Here is a 24,447-nt window from a genome sequence, read left to right on the forward strand (position 1 = left end):
GAGAAGAGGAGAGAGAAGGAGAGGGAGAGAGTGGGCAGAGAAGAAGAGAGAAATAAGAAGAAGAGGGAGAGAGTGAGTAGAGAAGAAGAGGGGAATAAGGAGGAGAGGGAGAGAGGGAGTAGAGAAGAAGAGAAGAATAAAAAGAATGGGGGAGAGAGAGGAGAAGAAGAAGAGAAGAAAAATAAGAAGGAGGGTAAGAGAAGAGAGAAAGAGAGATAGAGAGAGAGAAGAGAATTGTTTTTTCTTCCCTCATTAAAGAAATCGAAGCTCGTCGTTTCTCTTACCTTTTTCCCCCCCTTGGAGGAAAAGCCTCGTAGCCTAGTCCCTTCTGCGGACGAGGAGCCGTCCCTTCCGCAATCTGGGTACGTAGCCGGGAAGCAAAAGCCAAATCATACAATGCCTCCCAAAAGAAGTAAGGTCCAACCAAACATGAATCCCACCTCAACCGATGGAGCCATGAGGCAAGGAACCCCGTCACTTGGTAATCAGGTGCGTTCTATTCACCCTACCCTGATGGGGAGTCTTAAGGACATAGGTCGGCTTCATTGGGAATGGAAAATTGTTCGGAAAAAGTCTATCATAACTAACCACTGTTTAGTTTACATCATTTTATCATATTGAAAATCGTGCATTCATGCACGCAAAAGAAGAAGCCGAGACCTTATTGATTATGCACGTAATACTTCAGATTATGCACTAATGTTAGCATACTTTAAAAAAATGGGTTGTTGAAACACTTACGCATATTCGTCAATTAAGTAGGAATCGTACTTTTTTTCTTTGCATCACAAACTTGTGAAATTGGAAAGGTAGGAGTGAGGGTTTGAACCAAGTATATGAAATTCCTCAATTGCTACGATAATGTTTAGGTATATCTAGACCATTGCAAGACAAAAACAGGTATCTGACTCCTATAAACTTTCAGAGGGAGTGTTCATTTTTTTTCCTTAGGGCTGATAACTTCATGTCCTCCACCCTAGGAATATATATATATGTGTGTGTGTGTGTGTGTGTGTGTGTGTGTGTGTGTGTGTGTGTGTGTGTATGTATATATATGTATATGTATATGTATATGTATATGTATGTATGTATGTATGTATGTATGTATGTATGTATGTATGTATGCATGCATGTATGTATATATGTATATATGTGTATATATATATACAAGTCTCTATTTGTGTTTGGCATAACTGCATTGAAATGAATTCCCGAAAGCAAAAGCCTGATTTGCAGCATTGTATTGTCTAGGAAAGCTACACCTCTAAATTGTGTGGCATCATGATCAGTCTAGTTGCGCTACTAGGGATTCATCTTGAAGATAACTATCAACCGCACTTATGAAATACAAAAATTTGTTCAAGAGCCATTCAATATAAATGAACCCTATACATGCAAGGATAGGGTTCAACTCAACTTATTTAGGGTTTCAAAGAAACTAAGACAAATCTTGGGTTACTTCATAGGGGGGACGGAACGAAGAGATTCCCTACCCTTCGGAAGATATTGGAAATTACTGCTATAAAGACATGAAGGACAACGCTTGGGTCAAGAGAGGGACCCCACCTTAGCAGATGTCTCAAGCTCTCACCTACACCTTGGTTTGTGCTTGTAAATTTAGGAATACTATTTCTAAATTTAAAGATTGTGTAATCCCAAACTCATAAATAATTATAGTGAATCACGTGGAACTTTTGGAGGGTGCGCCAAACCACCCCCAGTTGGCCACCAACCCTAGCCAAGGGGGTTTTAAATAGCCGTGACGGGAACATGCAAACCTGCCATGAGAGGTCTCTCCGCGGATTGGTTTGAACGTAGGAGGGCGCTTGGATGCTAGGGGGGCCTCTGGCTGTAAATTCCCTGCCTCCGGGCCCTAGTTAAACGATCAGCGTGACTCATAATAGATTTTCGAGGGGCCCTTGTTACTAGTGCAGGGCGGAAACTTGGTGGAATTGAAATGCATCCTTACGGATTGCAAAGACTTGTAATTCTGATAATTTGTTAATATTAAGTACTTCTAGGGAAACTGCTCAAATTCGTTTTTGTGTCAATGTCATAAGATTACGTGAATGAATCCTGTTCCCTAAAAAGGTTTAATTAAGGAAGTTGTTTTTACATGCCACACTTAAGAGTGATAGGACTAATTAGACAACTAAAGTACGCCAAGTGAGGAAAGCGGGAGGGCGGAACCCCGGACGGGTCTGTCCTATAGCAGGGTGGTCCCAGAGAACTGGGAGGCTTCTCACAAGGTTTTACTAACGATCGACGCCTAGAAATCATTAGGTTAGAACCCCCATTCATGCTGTTTTAGGGGATCGAAATGGGACTATGCCCTATGGGCAGAGAGGTGGAGTACCACATCCCTCTCATTTCCCATTCTCTTTGAACCAAGTGCGGCATGGGTCTGCTTCGGCTGGGTATCTTTGCATAAAGTAGGATGTCCAAGACCCTATGCTAGAATGTTGTCAGGAGACCTTGACCACTAGGGACTCAAGTTTCAGGTCGATCCTAGTGGGTTCAGCTGCAAACATTCCGTTGCGAGGCGGACTCGAGAAACCCTAGGCGACAAACCCTATGACATTCCATGGGAGTGCCGATTGGCGTCGCTTAGATTCGTCTTTGGATGTTGCTAAAAACGTGCTTGGACAGCCAATAGGTGGGCACATTACAGTTGGTATCAGAACCGACCTACCACTAACACAATTAGGGAGAAAAATCGGGAAGAGTGAGGTGATATATTCATTACTAAATGTTTTTCTTTTATACTCACTTGTGGATTGATGCCGCTTCCAGACTTACAGGGCATGGAATAGGTTCCTCGTATTTCAGATCATGTTCATGATAGCTATGAAAACTTCAAGCTATTGCAGACGATCTGACATGATGGGGATCCTAGACCAGCTCTACAACCCATCACTGCTGTATGTGGAAAGGCGTTGGACTTGGAGTGCAGGTTACTGCTACATAGATGCCAACCGACTCACCTATCTTCCAAACAATCTGAAGAGGTTAAGGTGGTTGGAGGACTTAAAGATTATCAAGTTATTCATCTTCCATGAGGCTCGTGTGAATTCGACCCTACACATCGGACACTGGCAAGTAGATTAGAACCGCTACATCTACAATGAGGTGGTTAAAATTTTACCAGTGGATAGAATTAAAATAATGGGGTGATACGAACATCATAGCTATCAGAAACAAGGATTTCCTGAACTTCCCATGACTTATCGTTTCGTAAGAATCCATTCCCCAAATCCATACTACTATTCTGTCCATGTAGCTGAATCCAATAGAGAATTATTAATCTGGCACTAATGTAACTCCTCAGAAGGAAAAAAATTGTCTCAGCCAAACCCTATCCACTCCCAAATAATTGTACTTGAGGCTTACGTTTCCCTATGGTTAAATAAGAATTTTATGTTCATCTGAATGGTTGCAATGGAAAAATATGTGCGCTTTGATTTAAGTTATATAGGGGTGTGTAAATGCAAAGCTAACACGGGAAAGTTTAAATGGTAATCAGATATATCCCAAAGCACAGATCGAGAACTCTGTTACCACACTGAGCTCAGCAGAAGTACAAGAGAAGAACTTTTTTCTCAAACAAATTAAGCCACCAGAATTTGATGGAAAGGGGAAGACTGTTGAAGCTGATGCTGAAATATGGATTGAATTTATGGAAGACTATTTTAGTGCAACAGGAACAACACATGTGAACCATGCCATGATTGCTAATCTCAAGCTCACCGGCGAGGCTAGGCTGTGGTGGAAGCAATGGTGTAAAGACCAAGTAGTTAGTGAAAGCACAATAACTTGGAAAAAGCTAAAGGAAGCAGTGCAGGGGAGGTATATGCCACTTGCATATAGAACTCAGAAAATGAATGAGTTTTTTAAGTTGAGGCAGTTGGACCTGTCTCTAGAAGCATACTAGTCGAAATTTGTTTTTTGGCTAAAATATGCCCTGACAATGAGCATCCCCCAACAGGTCTCGAAATTTTGTGATGGACTGAATCCGCCTATAAACACTCGGTTGGAATCAATGCGTCCCTCAGACTTACAAGATGCATTGATAAGAGCAGGGCCTATTGCCCAAGAAGTCCAGCCAAAGTCAAGACCTTGGGCTTACAGAGACCAAAATCCAAGGATGTTGAGAGCTCAAATTAAAAGGGCGCAAGGACAAGGTCAAAGTCAATGAAAGAAGCTAAGAGAAAATGCAATCAATGACTTTGTCCCCACTCAAAGAAATGAACTAAGCCTACGTTGTTTTCACTGCAATGAACCCGGGCATTTCAAAAGGGAATGTCCCAAACTTGGCGGGGATCGCGGTTAGGGGAAATTCGGAGGCCAAGCCAGGGCTACCCATGGTCGTGGTCGTGCAACATTTGGAAGGGCAAAAAATTCCAATACTACCATTATAGGATTAAATGAAGAAGAAGATCCGTGCATGGAAGCCGAGATCAAGAGGGCAACCGTTCATTCTCCATAAGAAGGGGCCAAACCGCCAATTCTCGGTGATTCAAACACCATCGGACTGCCAGGGTAAGGATTTCAAAACCTTGATTGACTGTGGGAGCACTCATTCTTTCATCTCACTGACATGTGTAAGAAGGTTAGGGATAGCCACTATAGCTGCACCCACTTTGCTTATCGAACTAGCAAATGGGCGAGAAGTCACTTGTACTAAACAAACTGCTAAGGTGGAATTCGTACTCGAAAACGAGCCCACAATTGTTAGGTTCAAAGTAATGAATATAGGTGTCCATGAATGCCTACTCGGGATGGATTGGCTAATCCCCAATGATGCTAACATTCATTGTGGAAAGGGCCAAGTCTCCTTTCGGAATCCTAAGGGTGAGCTAGTTACAACACAAGGTGAAGCAGGTAGACCAAAGATCGAGCTGGCTAAGGCAACGCAAATAGTTCAAGGAATAAGGAAGGGGTTACCTATCTACCTGATCAAGCTAAACAAACCCAATCAGGTGGAAGACACTAATGAAGAACCATCATCGCTAAAAGAATATGTGGATGTGTTCCTAGAGGAATTGACTCAATTACCACCACCTAGGGAAGTGGATCATGAGATTAAACTACTCCCAGGAGCTGCTCTAGTTGTGAAAAGGCCCTACAAGATGTCCATTCCTGAGGCCATTGAGTTAAAGGAACAACTCAAACAACTACTGGACCAAGGGTACATACGCCCTAGCAGTTCTCCTTGGGGAGCTCCAGTCTTGTTCCAAAAGAAGAAGGATGGTACACTCCATCTCTGCATTGATTATAGAGGCCTGAACCAAGTAACATAAAAAATAAATACCCCATTCCAAGAATAGATGAGTTACTTGATCGACTGCAGGGAGAAAAAATCTTGTCAGGGTATTATTAGATTCGTGTTAAGGATGAGGATATTCCAAAGATGGCATTCAATACCAGATATGGTCATTTTGAATTCATAGTAATGTCTTTTGGTCTGATTAATGCCCTCGCCACCTTTATCAGGCTAATGCAGGACATTTTTAGACCGCACCTCGATGATTTCGTACTTGTCTTCTTTGATAACACCTTGGTTTATTCCAAGAAGGAGGAAGATCATGAGTCCCAAGTTCACATCGTCCTTGAGACCATGAGGACTCACAAGCTCTATGCTAAGAAGAAAAAGTGTGCTTCTTAAAAAGGCAAATTGAATATCTCGGATTTATTGTGTCTAATGAAGGGATCTCTGTAGACCCTACCAAGGTTAAAGATGTCCAAGAGTGGTCTCCACCAACTACTATTCAAGAAGTGCGTAGCTTTCTTGGATTAACAGGTTGGTACATGATCGTCATTAAGGACTATGCTTTAATCGCAGCACCCCTCACTAATTTGCTGAAAAAACAAGTTGTCATAATGTGGACGCCCTCTGAACAAGCAATTTTTGATCAACTCAAGCATTGCTTGGTGATAGCATCAATTCTGAAGCTCCCTGACTTAAGCAAGGAATTTGATGTTATCACGGATGCTAGCACACTTGCATTGGGATGTGTACTAATGCAAGAAGGTCATCCCGTAGCTTATTCCTTGCGAAAGCTAAAATCTCATGAGAGGAATTATGCCACCCATGACATGGAACTGCTAGTAGTGATTCATGCCCTCAAACTTTGGCGACATTACTTGCTTAGTAACAAGTTTTCTTTGATCACAGGCCATAAGAGCCTTAAATGGATCCTCACCCAGACCGACCTCAATATGAGGCAACGTCATTGGATTGAAGTTCTATAGGAGTATGATTTTGAGATCAGGTATCAACCCGGCAAGGAGAATGTGGTCACGGATGCTCTAAGTCGCAAGGCATTCCTCAACTCTCTTATCATGGAGGAACCCTTAATGGCTGAATCTTTGGCAACTATGGTGTCAATGCCTAGCAATCCTATTCTTGAACTAGGCAAGGAGGAAGCTAGCCATGATTCGGAATATCTGGTGATGATAGAGAAATTTTTGGGGAAGGACCAAAACCCGAAACTTAAGATTAAATATCACGAATTCTCCGTCAGTGAGGGACTTGTCTATTTTAGGACAAGATTATGCATACCCTCCAGTAAGAAACTCAAATAGAGAATACTTTGGGAAGCACATGACTCCCCCTTTTCAGGCTATCCCAGTTATGTCAAAACCCTCAATACGGTAAAAAAAAAGCTACCATTGGGGAAGGCTTTAAGGGAGACGTGCTTAAATACATCACAGAATGTTTGTCTTGCCAATGCATCAAGGTAGAGCATGTCAAGATGCCTGGGAAGCTACAAGCTCTCGACATCCCCCAAGTGAAGTAGGAATTGATCAACATGGATTTTGTTGTTGGGTTACCCTCAGTGCAAGGGGGCTACAACTCAATTATGGTTATAGTAGATATGCTCACCAAGGTTGCACACCTCATTCCAGTCAAGACAAATTATAAAGCTTTAGATATTGAAAAACTATTCATCAAGGAGATATTCAAGCTCCATGGGTTGCCTAGAAGGATCTCACATCTCACTTCTAGAGAGGTATATTTGGGGCCATTGGGACTCAACTCTGTTTCAGCATAGCCTACCACCCTCAAACTGACAGCCAAACAGAGAGGGTCAATCAAATCATTGAAGACATCCTTAGAGCTTATTGTTGTCGTGAACTCAAGAGATGGATTCAATATCTACAATTAGTAGAGTTCGCCTATAATGCTTCCTACCAGCAAAGCATCCAAATGACACCTTTTCAAGCATTATATGGGTATGATTGCCACACCCCATTGAACTTCTCAGATCCTACCTTAAGAGTAGAAGCTTCTAAGAAAATGCTTGAGGAAATGGATGAGCAAGTTAAGACCATCAGACAAGACATTAGAGCCGCCAAGGATAGGCAGAAAGCCTATGCAGATCTAAATAGACAAGAGCGGCTCTTTAATGAGGGAGACACGGTTTTTATTCGTGTACAGCCCAAGAGGAGTTCCATGTCATTGGGGGAATCTAAAAAATTGAGTCCAAGGTATTGCGGACACTATAGGATCCTCAAATGCCTTGGGCCCAATGTCTACAAACTCCAACTCCCTGAGATGGTAAAGATTCACAATGTATTTCATGTTAGCCTGCTAAAGAAATATGTATCAAATCCTAGCCATATACTCGATGATCAACAAATTGTAATGCCAAGCCAAGGAGTCCTTGAGCTCTAGCCATCTAGAATCCTAGACATTCGAGAAAAGAGTTTGAGGAGTAGAATCCTCAAGGAGTATCTCATTCAGTGGAAGGACTTTCCAGAAGAAGATGCCACATGGATTGATGAGAGTACTCTCAACCAACAATACCCCCCAATTCCTTTCGAGATGAGGACATCTCGATCCCCTTAAGGGGGGAAGAATGTGACAGTCCCGCTATAGGACTCCCCTCCCCCCCTAAATGATTTTTTTTTGAAAAAAAAGAATTAACCCCCTGGTTACGCTGCCAACAATTGACGGACAACGTGAGGGAAAGGGGGGGCTATCGTGTCGACGATCGAGGTGGCAAGGGGGGGCTGGCTGCTGTGTGATGAAGGAGGTGGCAGGAGGGGGGGGGACTGTTGCAGGCCTGAAGGGCAAGGGACTGCCACGCGCCCTGGAGATGGCAAGGGGAGGCTACAACGTGCCATGAGAAGAGGAGGGAGAGCCTCCATTATAGATTCCTTTCCCCCCTCAATTACCTTTAAAAAAAAACCACCAGGGGGTGGGAAGGCTAGGTGGGGGGGGGGGGGCACGACCTTCTGTTGCACAAATAGGGAAGAAGAGAGGAATGAGAAGTAGAGGGAGAGAGTGAGTAGAGAAGAATAAGAAGGAGAGGGAGAGAGTGGGTAGAGAAGAGGAGAGAAATAAGAAGGAGAGGGAGAGAGTGGGCAGAGAAGAAGAGATGAATAAGAAGAAGAGGGAGAGAGTGAGTAGAGGAGAAGAGGGGAATAAGAAGGAGAGGGAGAGAGGGAGTAGAGAAGAAGAGAAGAATAAGAAGAAAGGGGGAGAGAGAGGAGAAGAAGAAGAGAAGAAAAAGAAGGAGGGTAAGAGAAGAGAGAAAGAGAGATAGAGAGAGAGAAGGGAATTGTTTTTTCTTCCCTCATTAAAGAAATCGGAGCTCACCGTTTCTCTTACCTTTTTTCCCCCCTTAGAGGAAAAGCCTTGTAGCCTAGTTCCTTCCGCGAGGAGCCGTCCCTTTCGCAATCTGGGTGCGTAGCCGGGAAGCAAAAGAAAAATCATAGGATGCCTCCCAAACGAAGTAAGTTCCAACCAAACATGAACCCCGCCTCAACCGATGGAGCCATGAGGCAAGGAACCCCGTCACTTGGTAATCAGGTGCATTCTATTCACCCTACCCTGATGGGGAAGTCTTAAGGACATAGACCAGATTCATTGGGAATGGAAAACTGTTCGACAAAAGTCTATCATAACTAAGCACCGTCTAGTTTACATCATTTTATCATATTGAAAATTGTGTATTCATGCACACAAAAGAAGAAGCCGAGCCTTATTGATTATGCACGTAATACTTCAGATTATGTGCTAATGTTAGCATGCTTTAAAAAAATGGGTTGTTGAAACACTTACGCATATTCGTCAATTAAGTAGAAATCGTATTTTTTTTCTTTGCATCACAAACTTGTGAAATTGGAAAGGTAGGAGTGAGGGTTTGAACCAAGTACATGAAATTCCTAAATTGTTACAATAATGTTTAGTTATATCTAGACCATTGCAAGACAAAAACATGTATTCGACTCCTATAAACTTTCAGAGGGAGTGTTCGTTTTTTTCCTTAGGGCTGATAACTTCACGTCCTCCACCCCAGGAATATATATATATATATATATATATATATATATATATATATATATATATATGTATGTATGTATGTATGTATGTATGTATGTATGTATGTATGTATGTATGTATGTATGTATGTATGTATGTATATATATATGTGTGTGTGTGTGTGTGTGTGTGTGTGTGTGTATACATATACATATGTATATATATATACATATATATGTTTAGTTATATCTAGACCATTGCAAGACAAAAACATGTATTCGACTCCTATAAACTTTCAGAGGGAGTGTTCGTTTTTTTTCCTTAGGGCTGATAACTCCACGTCCTCCACCCTAGGAATATATATATATATATGTATATATATATGTATATATATATATGTATATATATGTATGTCTATATATATGTATATATATATACAAGTCTCTATTTGTGTTTGGCATAAGTGCATCGAAATGAATTTCCAAAAGCAAAAGCCTGCTTTGCAGCATTGTATTGTCTAGGAAAGCTACGCCTCTAAATTGCGTGGCATCATGATCACTCTAGTTGCACTACTAGGGATTCATCTTGAAGATAACTATCAACCGCACTTATGAAATACAAAAAATTGTTCAAGAGCCGTTCAATATAAATGAAAGATTCCCTACCCTTCGGAGGATATTGGAAATTACCGCTAAAGACATGAAGGACAATGCTTGGGTCAAGAGAGGGACCCCACCTTAGCAGATGTCTCAAGCTCTCACTTGCACCTTGGTTTGTGCTTGTAAATTTAGGAACACTATTTCTAAATTTTTAGATTGTGTAACCCCAAACTCATAAATAAGTATAGTGAATCAAGTGGAACTTTTGGAGGGCATGGCAAACCACCCCCAGTTGGCCACCAACCCTAGCCAAGGGGGTTTTAAATAGCTGTGACGGGAACATGGACCGAACCCGCCACGAGAGGTCTCTCCGCGGATTGGTTTGAACGTAGGAGGACGCTTGAATGCTGGGGGGGCTCTGGCTGTAAATTCCCTATCTCTAGGCCCTAGTCAAATGATCAACGTGACTCGCAATAGATTTTTGAGGGGCCCTTGTTACTAGTGCAAGGGCAGAAACTTGGTGGAATTAAAGTGCATCCTTACGGATTGCGAATATTGTCCCTTTCGAACAAGACTTGTAATTTTGATAATTTGTTAATATTAAGTACTTTTAGGAAAACTGTTCAAATTTGTTTTCATGTCAATGCCATAAGATTACGTGAACAAACCCTATCCCCTAAAAAGGCTTAATTAAGGAAGGTGTTATGGGCTGGCCCCCAAACATCAGAGTGCACTAACTGCAACGGACGTGTACTCTGCCTTACATGCCTGACAAATGGCAACCTTGACTGCTTACCAAACTGGCAAGCATCACATACATGACCAATATCTGAATATTGGAACTTGGGTAAACATGTAACAAGCTGTTTTTTCTGCATAATTTGCAGCCTTTGCAAATTTACATGCCCCACTCTCTTATGCCAAATTTCCAAGTCTCTGATAGTGCCAGAACCATGGGTAAACATGGCTGAATTCAGCTCTGGCAAGGTAGCATCAAGAGTAAACATTCTGCCATTCCTGTGACCGCGAGCAATCAATTTGCATCCATTACAAAACTCTTCAATAAAGCAACCATGCTTGTTGAATCTAAGTTGCAAGTTTTGCTCAGTCATCTGGCTCACAGACAATAGATTTTTAGTAATTGACGGGACATGCAGTAAATCATGTAAGTACTTCTTCCTGCCATCATGAATTACCAAAGGAACTTTGCCTTTATGCTCAATGCTATGCTGCATGTCATCCCCTATGCATACATAGCCATGCCTTTCAGGCACCATATCTGTAAACCAGTCACTGTTAGGAGTCATGTGGTTCGATGCCTCTGAATCAATATACCAAACTGCATCATCAGTGGATTTTTCAACAACTCTGTCTTTTACATACTGCATGGCAAACAATCTATCTCCTAAAGTATCATCTGCCTGACTAGATGCAGCAAAATGCCCATGTTGTTTGCCTTTCTGATTGCCCTACTTCTTCCAGCAGTCCTTGGCAATATGCCCATACTTTCCGCAGTAATGACAATCCTTATCCTTGTTTGGATTGTCAGATGGACGATGCTGTTGCCAGGAGCCTCTACCTCTAGGGCTAGATCTCCCCCTACCTCTAAAGTTTCCACCACGGCTTGCATTCGAAACCTGCTGGTTGTTATTACCATAGGATGCATTTTGCTGGCCTCCTCTGCCAGATCCATAGCCTCTACCACGGTTTCCACGGCCACGTTGATTGGAATAGAAAACTGCATCCTTATTTTTAGAACTGCTAGATCCTGCAGCAGCCAAACCAAGCTTAACCTCTTCATGGATAAGCAATGCAACCAGCTCATTGAAATCAGGCATTTCAGCCGGCACAGACACAGAAGTGTCAAAAGACTTATACTCAGGCCCCAAGTCATTCAAGGTCACAGCAACCATGTCTTCATCTTCAACCTGTGAACCAACAGATGCCAACTGATCTGCAATGGTCTTAACCTTCGTGACATAATCCTATATAGATTTGCTCTTCCTCTCCATATTGTTGAACTTCTGCTTCAACTGTATCTTCTTGGCACTTGTGGTTGTGCAATAATACTTGACCAAAATGTCCCATACATCCTTAGGAGAGCTGCAGTTCATTATCTGCATTACCATGGCATCTGAGATACATAAAGAGAGCTAGTGCAAGACTCTATGAGCTCTTTCTGTCCAAGCTCGGTGTAATCATCTCTTATCAGCCATAGGTCGATCTGGGAGCTCAGGTTCAGCTTCTGCTCCAGTCACCAACTCCTAATAGCCTTTCCCTATTAAGAAGTTCTCCATGTGGAACTTCCATATGGCATAATTGTTACTGTCAAGCTTTTCCCCCACTATCTGGGTTATGTTGTCAGTCCTTTCTGCATTTGCCATGTTCTACTAGACACTATTTAGTCACTGCCTGACTTCCTGCAAGCCAACAAGTCACTCTGACCAACCTCAGTCCTGACTGTTTATGACAGCTTTCTGCAACTATTCTCTGCAAAAACCAGGGTATTTCAGCCCTTTACAACCTCAAAAACATCCACAAACATGTGGTATAACCCGTAGGTACATCAGTCAGTACATAGACTTTGCAGGTATTGTATCTCTGTGTCATGCACGCTTATTGTAGTAAAGAGAATATTCAATCTGAAACCTGCGATTTTTCAGTACCAGCAGTGAATTTACTATCAAAAACCACTTTAAAACATGTCATACATGCTCCAAACTTTCCCAGACATTTGCTAATATATGTAGGCAACTAGACATAGTCATACGGGCACAAAACAGTGCATATCCAGCAAGTACAAGTGACATAAATCTGTTCATAGATTGTATACAGCCAATAAAATGTCAAACCAAGATGTATTTCAGCCCAAGAGATCCTCAAGCCACTTCATACATATGCCACTGTGTGTACAGGTCAATACATGACCAAACACGCATCTGCAGACACTCTATCTTCAAGAAGAAATGTCAAAAAGTACATGGACTGTTTATGACCAGCCAATACACTGTCAAAGCATTTGTTCTCTGATTCAGATTTCAATTTTTAAGTGCTTTCAATGCTCATCTCAATGCTCATAGCATTCAACAATCATATCCCGTACCATACAACTCCATGTAGGTAACAAAAGGTATGTATTTCTTCAAGGCAATGAGTACATGATGATGACAGTTTTATGACAGTTTTTAGCCTATCATAAAATCTCAGATTTGAATATTTTATTAGTGAAATGCAATCCAAATGCATCAAACTCAGTACATATGCTTCCTGAATGAGCCCTCACTTCAGTAGAGCTCAAAATGCTCATCAAATGGCTTCAAATCTTCAGGAGAACTCTAGTGTATGCTGCCTTGTTTCAGTTTACAGCAGCCTGTCATCAATTTCAGATCTGTACTTTAGTATTCCAGCTCATACATCAGCTCCAAACCAAGCATTGACATGTCAGATCATTAATATGTCTTCCCAAGCAAGCATACAAGCTCTGGATCACTCAAGTAGTGATTTATGTCTTCAGTAGCAACAGGACAGCCTTCATTTACAGCAGGTCTTCACTATTTTCAGATCTGTAATCAACTATCACAGCTCATAAATGAGCTCTACATCATGGGTTAGCATTCCAGGACAATAAACCATCTTCCAGTGATGATTCAACAAGCATTTAAGTGCTCCATTTCATTCAAATGTGCTTATTCAGCTAGCATATGCAGATCAGCAAACTGGCGCAGTTTGCGTGGACTGTTCTGAGCTTCTCCTGCTTCACACTGATGATGCCTTTACCGTAGATCCACTCAACGATGACCAACCAAGCCTTTACAAGGCTCCAGACAGGTCCTGACACACTCTCCTTCAAATATACTGAAGATGCATTCAACACATACCTCTTTGCAGAAACAATGACAGCCTGCACAACGACAGCCTGCTTCTCTTCAACCTCTGCCCTGAGTCTTCAGGTTGCAGGTATTTCTCATAGCTTCATGCCTTCAAGAGCCCATCCATGATGGCTCTGATACCATGTTGGAAGAGAGAGGGGGAGAGACAACGTAATGGAGCTGCTGCCTGACCTTCAGGTCATTCATCATATTTTGTTTTTTTCATAGACTCCAAACATAACATAAGTGTGTACAATAGTACTAAGGTTCGTAGGACCATTCACATTGGGTCTAAGACCACCAACTTATTTAATGTCCCACACTTGCTGATACAGCTGGACACAACTAATGTCGGTCATACATACTATGAGCTTGATATTCTAACAAGATGGTGGTAACATTGTGGTTCTATATCTATACCAAAACATCATTACCCACTTTTAATCCCTTGGGAGCTTGTTAGTGATAGAGGTACCCACTTTCTCAACAAAATTATAGAAAAGCTAGTAGAAGTTTACAAGATCCAATATTGAAAGTCTACCCCCTATTAACCTAGAGCCAATGGTAATGTCAAAGTCACCAATTGAATCTTTTATTTTAGGGTGATTATAGCACATTGCTATGATTGGGATGACAAAATTATAGAGACTCTCTAGGCATAGAGAACCACTTACAAAGCCACCACAAGATAGACATTCCAATTGGTGTATGGTAAAGAAGCTGCCTTTCATGTTGAACTAGAATTTTGCTCTATGCGAGTTGCCATTAAGGAAAACGTAGGAGATGGAGTGCCTTTAGCGCCACCTATTGCACTTGGAATGCTTGGACAAAAAAGGATAATGGCTTTATAGTGTATAGAAAAAATACAAAGGCATGATGCAAAGCTTATCATGACAGCTTTATCAAGCATAATGAATTCAAGGAAGGCAATTTAGTTCTAGCATGGTACTTATAGTAAACCCTAATGACTCTATCTAGGTACAATTTGTTGATGCCTTTGACGATGCCTTCTTGATTAATGGCTATTAGATTGGAGAAGTATTTCCCTCCTTGGGGATCTTGGCTATCAAAGCAGTTAGTCTCTTTCTCCCTTGGGCATTCCTCAATGATGCTTTCAACTCTATTATTAATAGTTGTTATCATCATTTTATAAAGGGTATAGTCTCTCTATCCCATCGTCCCCAACACCTAGCACTATTCCACTATCCCTCCCTTCAATCTTGCAAATGTGGCACGGTTGATTGTGATAGATGGTACTCATGTTATGAAACAATAAATAAATAATAAAGGTTATGGGAGATATGGACTTCAGTCCTTGCCATATCGACCTACCCTTTGAGAAAAGGTGGAAATAACCTTGGGATTAGGAAAAAAAAAACACGAGAGAAAAATAAGAAACACTATTATGGAAGAAAATGAAAAACTTCCATATTATAATAGGCCTTGCTATAAGAAAAAGTGGCAACACTCTTGGGGTGGAAAGCTGGTTGTGAAAAAGGTGTTGATACCCCTTACTCCAGATCCTTTGATTCAATATTTGATATTCCACAAGTATTATCCACCTCCTTGGGTGTGGTAATAATTAGTAACAACATGGGATGCAATTTTTGAGCCACCTCCCTTGGTGCATTGCATTCGCTGTTCACTCTCAACCCTAGAATCCATGTACCTCACTAGGTATGCTACTATCCCAAACGTTGTTGTACGACTACTCCTTACAACATGCAAACCCTTTAGCACATTCAAAGTTCTTGATATGTGGGTGATATCCCTGGGTATGCCTCTTCATCAATAGCCACTTCTTGTGATTAGTGCCAAGTGGATCTTTCACAACAAACACTTAAGTGATGTGGGATTTCATTTTAACTAGATGGGGATGTGAGTAAGGGTCTCCCTCTGTATTTATCAAACAAAGCATGAGATAGAGGGTGGGGTGAGTGAGTAATCTTTTCCCTTCAAATCCAATGAGAGTTGAGATGTGCCAAGACAAGTATTGCACATGTGGGGTGGATATCTCATTATACAATGCACGATCTATTCTATGCATAGCTCTATAAGGCTCCTTGGTCTTTTATTCTCACATTATATGCTGACATCGGGTGGGACACATATTTGCACCATCAATTGTGCACAATGCATAAAAACTTTGCACAAGTATACATCTATGGATTAAATCAATGGGAGTAAGGAATTGGGTAACCCTCCAATATGTTCTCAATGAGGCATGAGATAGTGGAGGATTGATTGTGACCAATCATCTGAGAGATGAGAGCTAAGGGACATTACAAGAGATGGCGACAAGTATGTTCTCATTCCACTACGCAATCATGGGACAGGTCTCTTCATGCACAACATGACACATTTTGTTTTGTGTATGGCACTACAAGGTTCATTGACCTTTAGTCTTGTATGTATGCCAATCAAGTTGGGATATACCACTATATCTTCAAATGCATATATCGGCATACTTCTCTTGTACCTCTCGGAGCTTGTTGCTTTCTTAAATTGGGTGTGTGAATGGATCCTCCTTTATATTATTTAAGTGATTTGAGTGGTTGGGGTGGCCCAACATTCTATCCATTCAAATTGAGTGATTTCTAAGATTGACACCTTGTTAGAGCGACAACATTGTCCCCTCTAGCAACTTTTACCTTTACTTGATGTTGCTATATGGTCCCTTCCATTCTTATTGCTCACCATTTTGGTTTAATGGAATGTGTAGTTTACTTCGAAGGCTTCTATAATTCTAAGCTCTTCATCAATAAATTTACTCAAGTGAAGTGTTTCTAATTCTACTTCTTTGTGTGTTATACACATGTTTTATGTTTTAAGTGTTGGGACAATTGGGTTCGGTAGTCCATATATCTAGGATCCCTATCAGCCATGCTAGTCAGTTGGGTTTTCGTCTTAAGTATGGGAACAATTTGGTTTGGTAGTCTGTATATGTCTAGGGTCCTTGTTACTCCCATTAGTTAGTCATGTTTCGTCCTTGTGTGGGGACACATCCCTTTGTTTTATTTTTGTATTATCCCATGTGAATGTATCATCAAACTTTCCAAACTACATGTATCCCCCTTATGTTTCCAAGGGTCCCTTCCCCTTTTGGTTATCACGTTGCATCCCCTGCTCGATCCTTTCTACAGTGTCTTTGTAATTTTATCTCTTATTCCTTCCATTCCATGTGAACATATCAATTCTCCTTGAGACTTGGTTTGGAGCGTACACTCTTATTTCACCCTTTAAAATTGATATTTTTCCTTTCTATAGCATGCAGCTATGACTTCCAGATTTTCCTATATTAATTTTTGCAAGTTTCTACATGTTTTTCTTGAGCTTTTGATAAGTTTCCATGTGCACATGTCCCTATCACATCGGAATTGGGTTTTGATGTGATAGCCTTGTTTGTCCCTTCACAATGGATCTTTTCCCTTTTTATTATACTTCATTCTGACTTAGGACTTTACATTGTTACTTTTTAAAGAAATTTATGAGTTTTTCACAATCTTTTGACATATTTCCATGTGAGCATACTTATTTGACATTGGAACTAGAAAGTTTGGATGTGATGGGCTTGTTTTTTCTTCAAAATTGCTCATATTTTCTTTTTATTGTATCACGAGTCCGGTTATAGATCTTATTAAATTAATTTTCGTAGTGGGATGTGCATGTTTTTAGGTTTTTCGATGTAGTTTTTCATATGCATGCTCATTTTTTCTTTCTTTTTTTCGAATTTAATGTTTGTGTAGGCCAATTTGAGGTGACCCCACTATGTTGTTTTTGCTCCAAGATCCCCTTTCAATCATGTCACAACAATTTTTTTACTTCAAACCCTCACCTTGACACCCACCCAATAGTTGGGGGAGACCCATTTCCTTGGGTTTTTTAAAATTTTAAATTTAAATTATTATTTTTCCCTTTGATCAGGATTTACGTAGTGGTTTTGAGTGTAGGCGATCTTGCTTGTGTTCATGGTTATTGCTTTTCATGTGCAAAGTGCTAGTTAGGTGCTTGTTATTCGTGTATAGGTTCCTTGCCGAACTTCTCACAATTGTTCATGTGCTTTTTGGCATCAATTTTTTGGGTATTCTCCCATTTCCATATTATAACATAAAATTTCAACATGGCGAATCTACTCCCACACAACACAAATACAAATTGTGACTTTATAATTAAATAGAAAAAAACAACACAAAAAACCCCAAAAAAATCCACAATAAAAGGATCAGAAAAAAAATACCACAAAAACACACATACATTTTCTTAAAACTAGAAAACCAAAGAAAATAGAAACAAACACATAAACAAAAAAAAATCAATAAACAAATTTCACTAACCAACAAAAAAAACACTTTAAGAAAATCAACCCAAAAAACTCACAAAAAAACCAACAAAAAAATCACAAATGAAAACAAAGAAAAGAAAATGCAATAGAAGAAATAACAAACTCACAAAACAAACCAACATGGAATCACTTACACTACAACATCACCCCTTATTTAACTTAGAAGTTAAAATGACCAAATATACCACACAACCATAATTTCACCAAGAGAAAGCAACTAAGAGTGGTTGGGAGTGGCTAAGTCTATTTGATAGATATCTAAGTTTCTCTTAATAGAAGTACAAAAATTGATTGGGAGTCCTTGATGACATTTTAAAGTAGCAATGAAACTAACTATGAGTACTCTAGATAGAGGTTGGGAGGGCTTTAAAGTACTTAGAAGGACTTAAGACATTGATTAAGAGTCCTTATGTACTAAACTAGGAGAAATAAGTGGATAAGAAAGTAATTATGAGGCTAGGAGGGCTTCAATGTATTTAAAAGGCCTTAAGACATTGATTTAAGGTCCTTATGTAGTTAACTATGAGAAAGAGGATAAGAAAGCTCTACAAGCTTTGGAATGTGAAATGAAAAACAATGCCACCTCACAAAGTGCTTGAGAGGATTTCGACGGCACATTCAAGGATAGATTACAGATTTGCCAAAGAGGATTGATAAAAAGGTTTTTGTTAAGAATCCAATGCATCTATTTGACTTGCCTTAGCTCTCCATTTCCTCAAATACAAGGTCTTTAATCTCAAATGTGATAGTTGTAGTATGATGAACATGTCAATGGCACATAAACAAGGGGAAAAGTATGTTGTCCTCCTCATAGTACAAGTGTGCATTGGCAAAAATGACACTCCTCCTATGTATACCCAATGGGTTGGCAGGTGTTCTTTCACTCAAGAGTTTTGCATCCAATATATCCCTAGAATTGATGTAGGTCACCATAGTTTCCCTTTCAAGAAACAACTTGTTACTCAAGTACGTGACCTTAACCTTTTTATATAAGGTTTTGCAAATATTGTAGAATATTGATTTCTCTAATTTTCTTATTGATTGTCATAATCCATTGAATGATGGATGTACAAGAGGTTGCCCAAGAACCTCTTCTTTGATTTTTCTGACAATCCTTATGTTTCCTTGGGCCAACATCTGGACACAACTTGGAAAATCTAGTTTCATCGGATTTCATCAAGTTGGACATTTTCTCTCATCCTTTTTGTATCCTTTGTCATATACTTTTGTGCTTTCTTCTTTACAATCTAGTATTGATGCTAGTGCTTAGTGAATATTCGTTATGATGCTCGTGCATGAAAACACATTGCCTTTATTGAAACCTAGAAAAGACGACCATCTATGACTGACACGAGGGAATTTGATGCAACAAGGCTATTTCCATCTTATTAGTTAAGTTTCTACTTTGCTAAGGACTCCAATATGTTTACATCCCTACACCTCAATATCTTGTATCATAGAGTCGTGATCTCACCACTCTTTTGAGACCTCTTCATGGTTCCATGGAGTCGGCAAAGTCCTCAACACATCATAATTGTTAGGTTATTCTACATGGGTTACAAGAAGGAAGCTAGTTATATCTCCACAAGAAAGTTGTACGAAAGGAAAGTTATATTAACATCCTTTTAGATGCCTCATAGGGATATAGGACAAAGACAAAGCTAAAAGCTTTTAGCTACAATCCACTTCAAGGAGCCATTAGGACAAAAAGAAATGCATGGCAAGGTGCCCTTAGCACCATGAGAGAGAGAGAGAGAGAGAGAGAGAGAGAGAGAGAGAGAGAGAGAGAGAGAGAGAGAGAGAGAGAGAGAGAGAGAGAGAGAGAGAGAGAGAGAGAGAGAGAGAGAGAGAGAGAGAGAGAGAGAGAGAGAGAGAGAGAGAGAGAGAGAGAGCGCTTTGTTGAAGTGTAAGCAAAGGTGTAGAGTAAGTGAGAGATGGAATGGGAGTAAGTTGTTAGACAAAAGGTTGTAGCTTAAAATTGTTACTGGTATTTAGAAAAGGATGTGGCATTATGACACAAAAATGGCCATTAACATGCATTTCATTTACACATTCACTCTTGCACATGTGTTAGCACAAACATGTAGAGATAACTTCCCAGCATGCAACTCATTGCATGGGGCTTAGTTGGGTCTCTCATTTGCAAAATGGAGATTGAAGATGAGGCTATGGAGGACATCGAGACCATCAATGAGAGGGACTTAGGAGAGAATGCAATGATAAGCCTTTCTCACAAAAGGAAGAGAAATGAAACAACTTTGTTGATTCTAATGAAGTGTTTTTTGGGGCAATGAAACCAACTCTGTTGATTCTAATGAAGTGTTTTTTGGGGCAAGTCAACCACTAAAGGAAGCAATTGATTTTGATGATCAATCTCTCAACTTGTTTGAAGGCTTCAAACTCTGATTTGAGGCTACAATCTTTGACATTTTGATAGAGGTTCTTAAGCAAAACAAGGAGGAGAAGCATAAAGGAGTTGCTAACCATATTGTTCTTGATGCAAATAAGACTTGCAACAATATCCTTTGTTTCAATTCTAAAGCAGCTCTCATTTTCGTTATAGGATGCCCACCCAAAGCAATGAATGTGGCCACTTGGTTCAACAATCCTTACGGGATGGTGCTATGGACCAAAGCTATTATGGAGATGTTGGATGCTTTGAAGTTGTCTTTGACAAAAGGGAGGTTGCTAAGCAAGTTTTTGCTCAATATATTTACTTTTGGGGCTTGGATATGGAATATTTTATTCAATGACAACTCGTTGAAATTGGTAGAGATGCACTCAAGTGAGAGTGCTTGGTTTGGGCGAAGGTCATAGATTTCCCAACCTACTTATGGAGCTTACTTTGTGACATTGCCAATGTCCAAGGGAGGACTTTGTATGTGCCACCACTTACAAGCTTGTTTAGAAACTGTATTTGCTTGTTGTGGAATACTGGGGGATGAAAAGCTAGACTTTGTGGAGCTAAATGTTCCAACTATTGGAAAACTCAAACTTTGATTGATATGGAGCAAGTTTGCAGGTACTTGTTTTAACTGCGGTTTATAGGGCCACTATTACAAAGAGTATCCAAATGGAGTGGAGGAGAAAGATGTTGAGCAATAGTTACATTGTTGACTTGACAAGTTGACAAAGGGGAAAATAGATATAATTACTATGAGAAGGGGGTCTCTTAATTTGCCTCCTAGTTTAGATACCAAAATCCAAAACCAAGCATACTTTTAGATGAGATCCTCCCAAAAAGGATTGCCTTAGGTCCCTTCAAAAATCAACTTTAACTCTAGCCTTCCAAATTGCTTACAGAGTTAGACCTTACCTATGAGCCTTCAAATTGCACATGATTACTTGTCCCCTTGTAAGGCGAAAAATGTAAATTTCTAGCTTTTCCTATTTATCACCTTTGATTTGCATATATATAGAGATTTCACCATTTCAACTGCGATAAGTACTTACCATCAAAGCTAATATTTTCACCTTTTCCTTTCTAACACCTTTGATTTGCATATATAGATATTTCATCTTTTTGGCTATTGTAATTACTTACCATGAAAGCTATAATGCATTTTCTACTTGCATGAATCTAAATTTTGAGGTAGATTATTATCTAGAATACTAAGCTAAGGGTCATAATCTTATTCATGAAGTTTTGATGGAAGTTATAAAACATGATGTACAAAATCCAAGATTAGGAGTGTCATGGAGTTACATAGGGCTAGCTCTAGACCAAGAAATGATCTATATCTGCATATTCATGTGTCATTGAGGTCTACGTTCAGCCTAGGATATCGGGACCGGCTAAGTTGGACAACTCAATTGGACTACTTGATCAATTGATGTCCCTTGTGTACATATAAAATGTGACAATATCAAGAATCTTTCCATGTGTGGAGAGAGAGAGAGAGAGAGAGAGAGAGAGAGAGAGAGAGAGAGAGAGAGAGAGAGAGAGAGAGAGAGAGAGAATGTTTGCATATACATAAGCTGATGAAATGACCACAATAAAAAAGTGTAGACAAGAATTTTGTGGCATTTTGGATATTAATCAAGTATTATTTGAAATGAAGAATTTCTTTGATAAAGTTCAAGAGGTCACTAGGCCCATTGGCATAGTCATATAGCAAAATACAATGATTGCATTTTTTAAATGATTGATATATGACATGCAATTTATATAGGTACAAGGCAATGAAGAGGGAGAGGAGCAATTCTTAGGTGCAACATTGTAAAGCTACCAAATTGTAGATTACCCTTGACATCCCACAACTCAAACACACTCCTAAGCAATTGGATTGCTTCTCAATGATATTGGATTCTTTTCCAAAGTCCTCAAAAATATTATTAAGAGCAAGTGAAATCAGTGTATCCTTCAACTACTAATATTTTTGTGATGAAACGTGAATTTGTAAAACGTTTTAGTAGCTTATTGCAATATCCATTGTCATTTGGTTCACAAACAATCATAGGGTCAATCTTAAAATTTAAAGTTGATTGCAAAAAAGCAAAACAATTACTCTTACATATGAAATGAGGGTACTACTTGTAGTATTTCGTTATTATACAATTCATGTAAAGCTTGATCTATATGGTGTTCTCATTGTAAATTGCTTTCACTAATGGTAGCTAAGATGCTAGTAATAGACAAGTAATGAATGCAATCCATACAATTGAGAATTCGATAATTGATTTTTATCAAGTCTTTGGTTCTTAAAGTTGGTCCTCATAGTGAAAAGGTTTGGACAATTATTAGAACTTGTGTAACAATCAGATACTTGTTTGAGGATGAATGTGAAGTTCACTATACACTAGAACCTTTCCTGTAAATGCACATCAAAACTAATTTCCCATGGAAGGGGGCAAAGTAAGTTTTCTCATTTCATATGCCCTTCTACATCTCAGGGAGCACTACTTTAACATGGATGGCTTTGGGTTGACTTTGTGCTTTAACTTGAGAGGAGTCTCTCAAATTTTTGATGCTTTTGGCGGTAGCTACAATGCTTTGCTATTCTGCTTTTGTAAGTTGGATCAAGATAAAAGGTCATGAAAATCTGTCATTCTATGATTTGCACATGCATCATGTTGGCTGTCAAGAATGAGGTGCATTACCTGTACTTTCGAGTTTTAGAAGATGTATGAAGCCTAGTGGCCTTCCATAAGAGTTTTTTAAAGTTTGCCATAGTTTTGAGAGAGAGAGAGAGAGAGAGACTGTGTGTGTGTGTGTTTTCCAGTTACAAAAATTGCAGCTCAGAACAAGAAGTAATTTTGAGCCAAAGGTAACTTGGTGGCCGGCGCGCATCTTAACGGTACATCGTTGGCTTGTACCAGATAAGTCTCAGGATCAACTGTAATGTTAGGAGTTTCCCCGTTTAATTTCATGTCCTTTTTTGTCAACTTTCGAACGTCTTTCACAGCTTCGACAATCTTGCTCAGCCCATATTGTGCTGCAACTCCAGCGTCATAAGCACTCTGCAGCAGCAGCTTTGAGTCAAAACATATTTCTGTTCTTTACAGACAAGTACTTTTACTTTTGCATGTAAGATGATGTTGGGGTGTGTGTGTGTGTGTGTAAACATATGATATCCAAGGGCTGGCCAATTTCAGAAGACAGTTGATTGCAAATTTTGTACAGCAGTCAAGATCAAACACAATACAACCAGTTTTAGAACCTCTACAAATACAACATCGAAGTTCTGTTAGCAGGAACGCGCTCTCATAATAATGTTCCACAAGCACTGAAGGCTTTTGACAAGCATTTGCAGGAGCTCAAAGACTGTCCCAGAAACATCATGAACACTCTCGAAGTAAACGCTATGAAAGACCTTATGACAGAGTCTGGTCAAAACAGCTCACGAGAGTGCTTTAAGGCATTGCAATCTACCTTAAAGGTAAAGGAATTCTTTCTAAGGGTGGCTACACACAGGACATGGACAAAAGCCCACCTGCCATCTTAACATTCAAAAGTTGTCCACTGCTTTATGTGTAAAGGGTAGAGTAAAAGATGACTGCCCACCATCAAAATGTGTAAAGGGTGGTGGAAAAGATGACTGCCCACCATCAAAGTGTGCGCCCACAACATGGGCATCCATTTGAGTGCCCATGGTTGTGTATAACCAGCCTAACTTGCTCGACAAAGGCTACTACTTAAAGCCAATCTTGAAGGCATCTTCCACACTACCCTTAAAGTATCTAGCTTTCCCATGGTTTCGGGGCATTTCTGATGCACTAGATTCTTTTCATGGCTAGGACTCTTACATTTCAGCAATTAATAGATTTTATGTGTTGCATTTAAACAAACATAGTAAACACTTAGTAATACCATGCTTGTGATATTGATTGGCTCAACAACTTATATTAATTTAATAACTCTGTGAG

General features: G+C 39.9%; 1 protein-coding gene across 3 annotated transcripts in view; it reads right to left on the bottom strand.

Moving 5' to 3' along the window:
* Nucleotides 1-23,262: 23,262 nt before the first annotated feature.
* The window catches only part of URE (urease), a 186,188-nt gene continuing 185,003 nt past the window's right edge, over nucleotides 23,263-24,447 (bottom strand). For all 3 annotated transcript variants that reach the window (XM_087668540.1, XM_087668541.1, XM_087668542.1), the window contains one exon: nucleotides 23,263-23,541. In XM_087668540.1, the coding sequence (XP_087524666.1) occupies nucleotides 23,320-23,541 (222 nt within the window). In that variant the 3' untranslated portion in view covers nucleotides 23,263-23,319. The remainder of the gene's footprint in view (nucleotides 23,542-24,447) is intronic.

Source organism: Lygodium microphyllum, chromosome 26 (genome assembly GCF_053477565.2).
Source record: "Lygodium microphyllum isolate KBCC chromosome 26, Lygodium_microphyllum_v1.1.10, whole genome shotgun sequence".
Taxonomy (NCBI): Eukaryota; Viridiplantae; Streptophyta; class Polypodiopsida; order Schizaeales; family Lygodiaceae; genus Lygodium; species Lygodium microphyllum.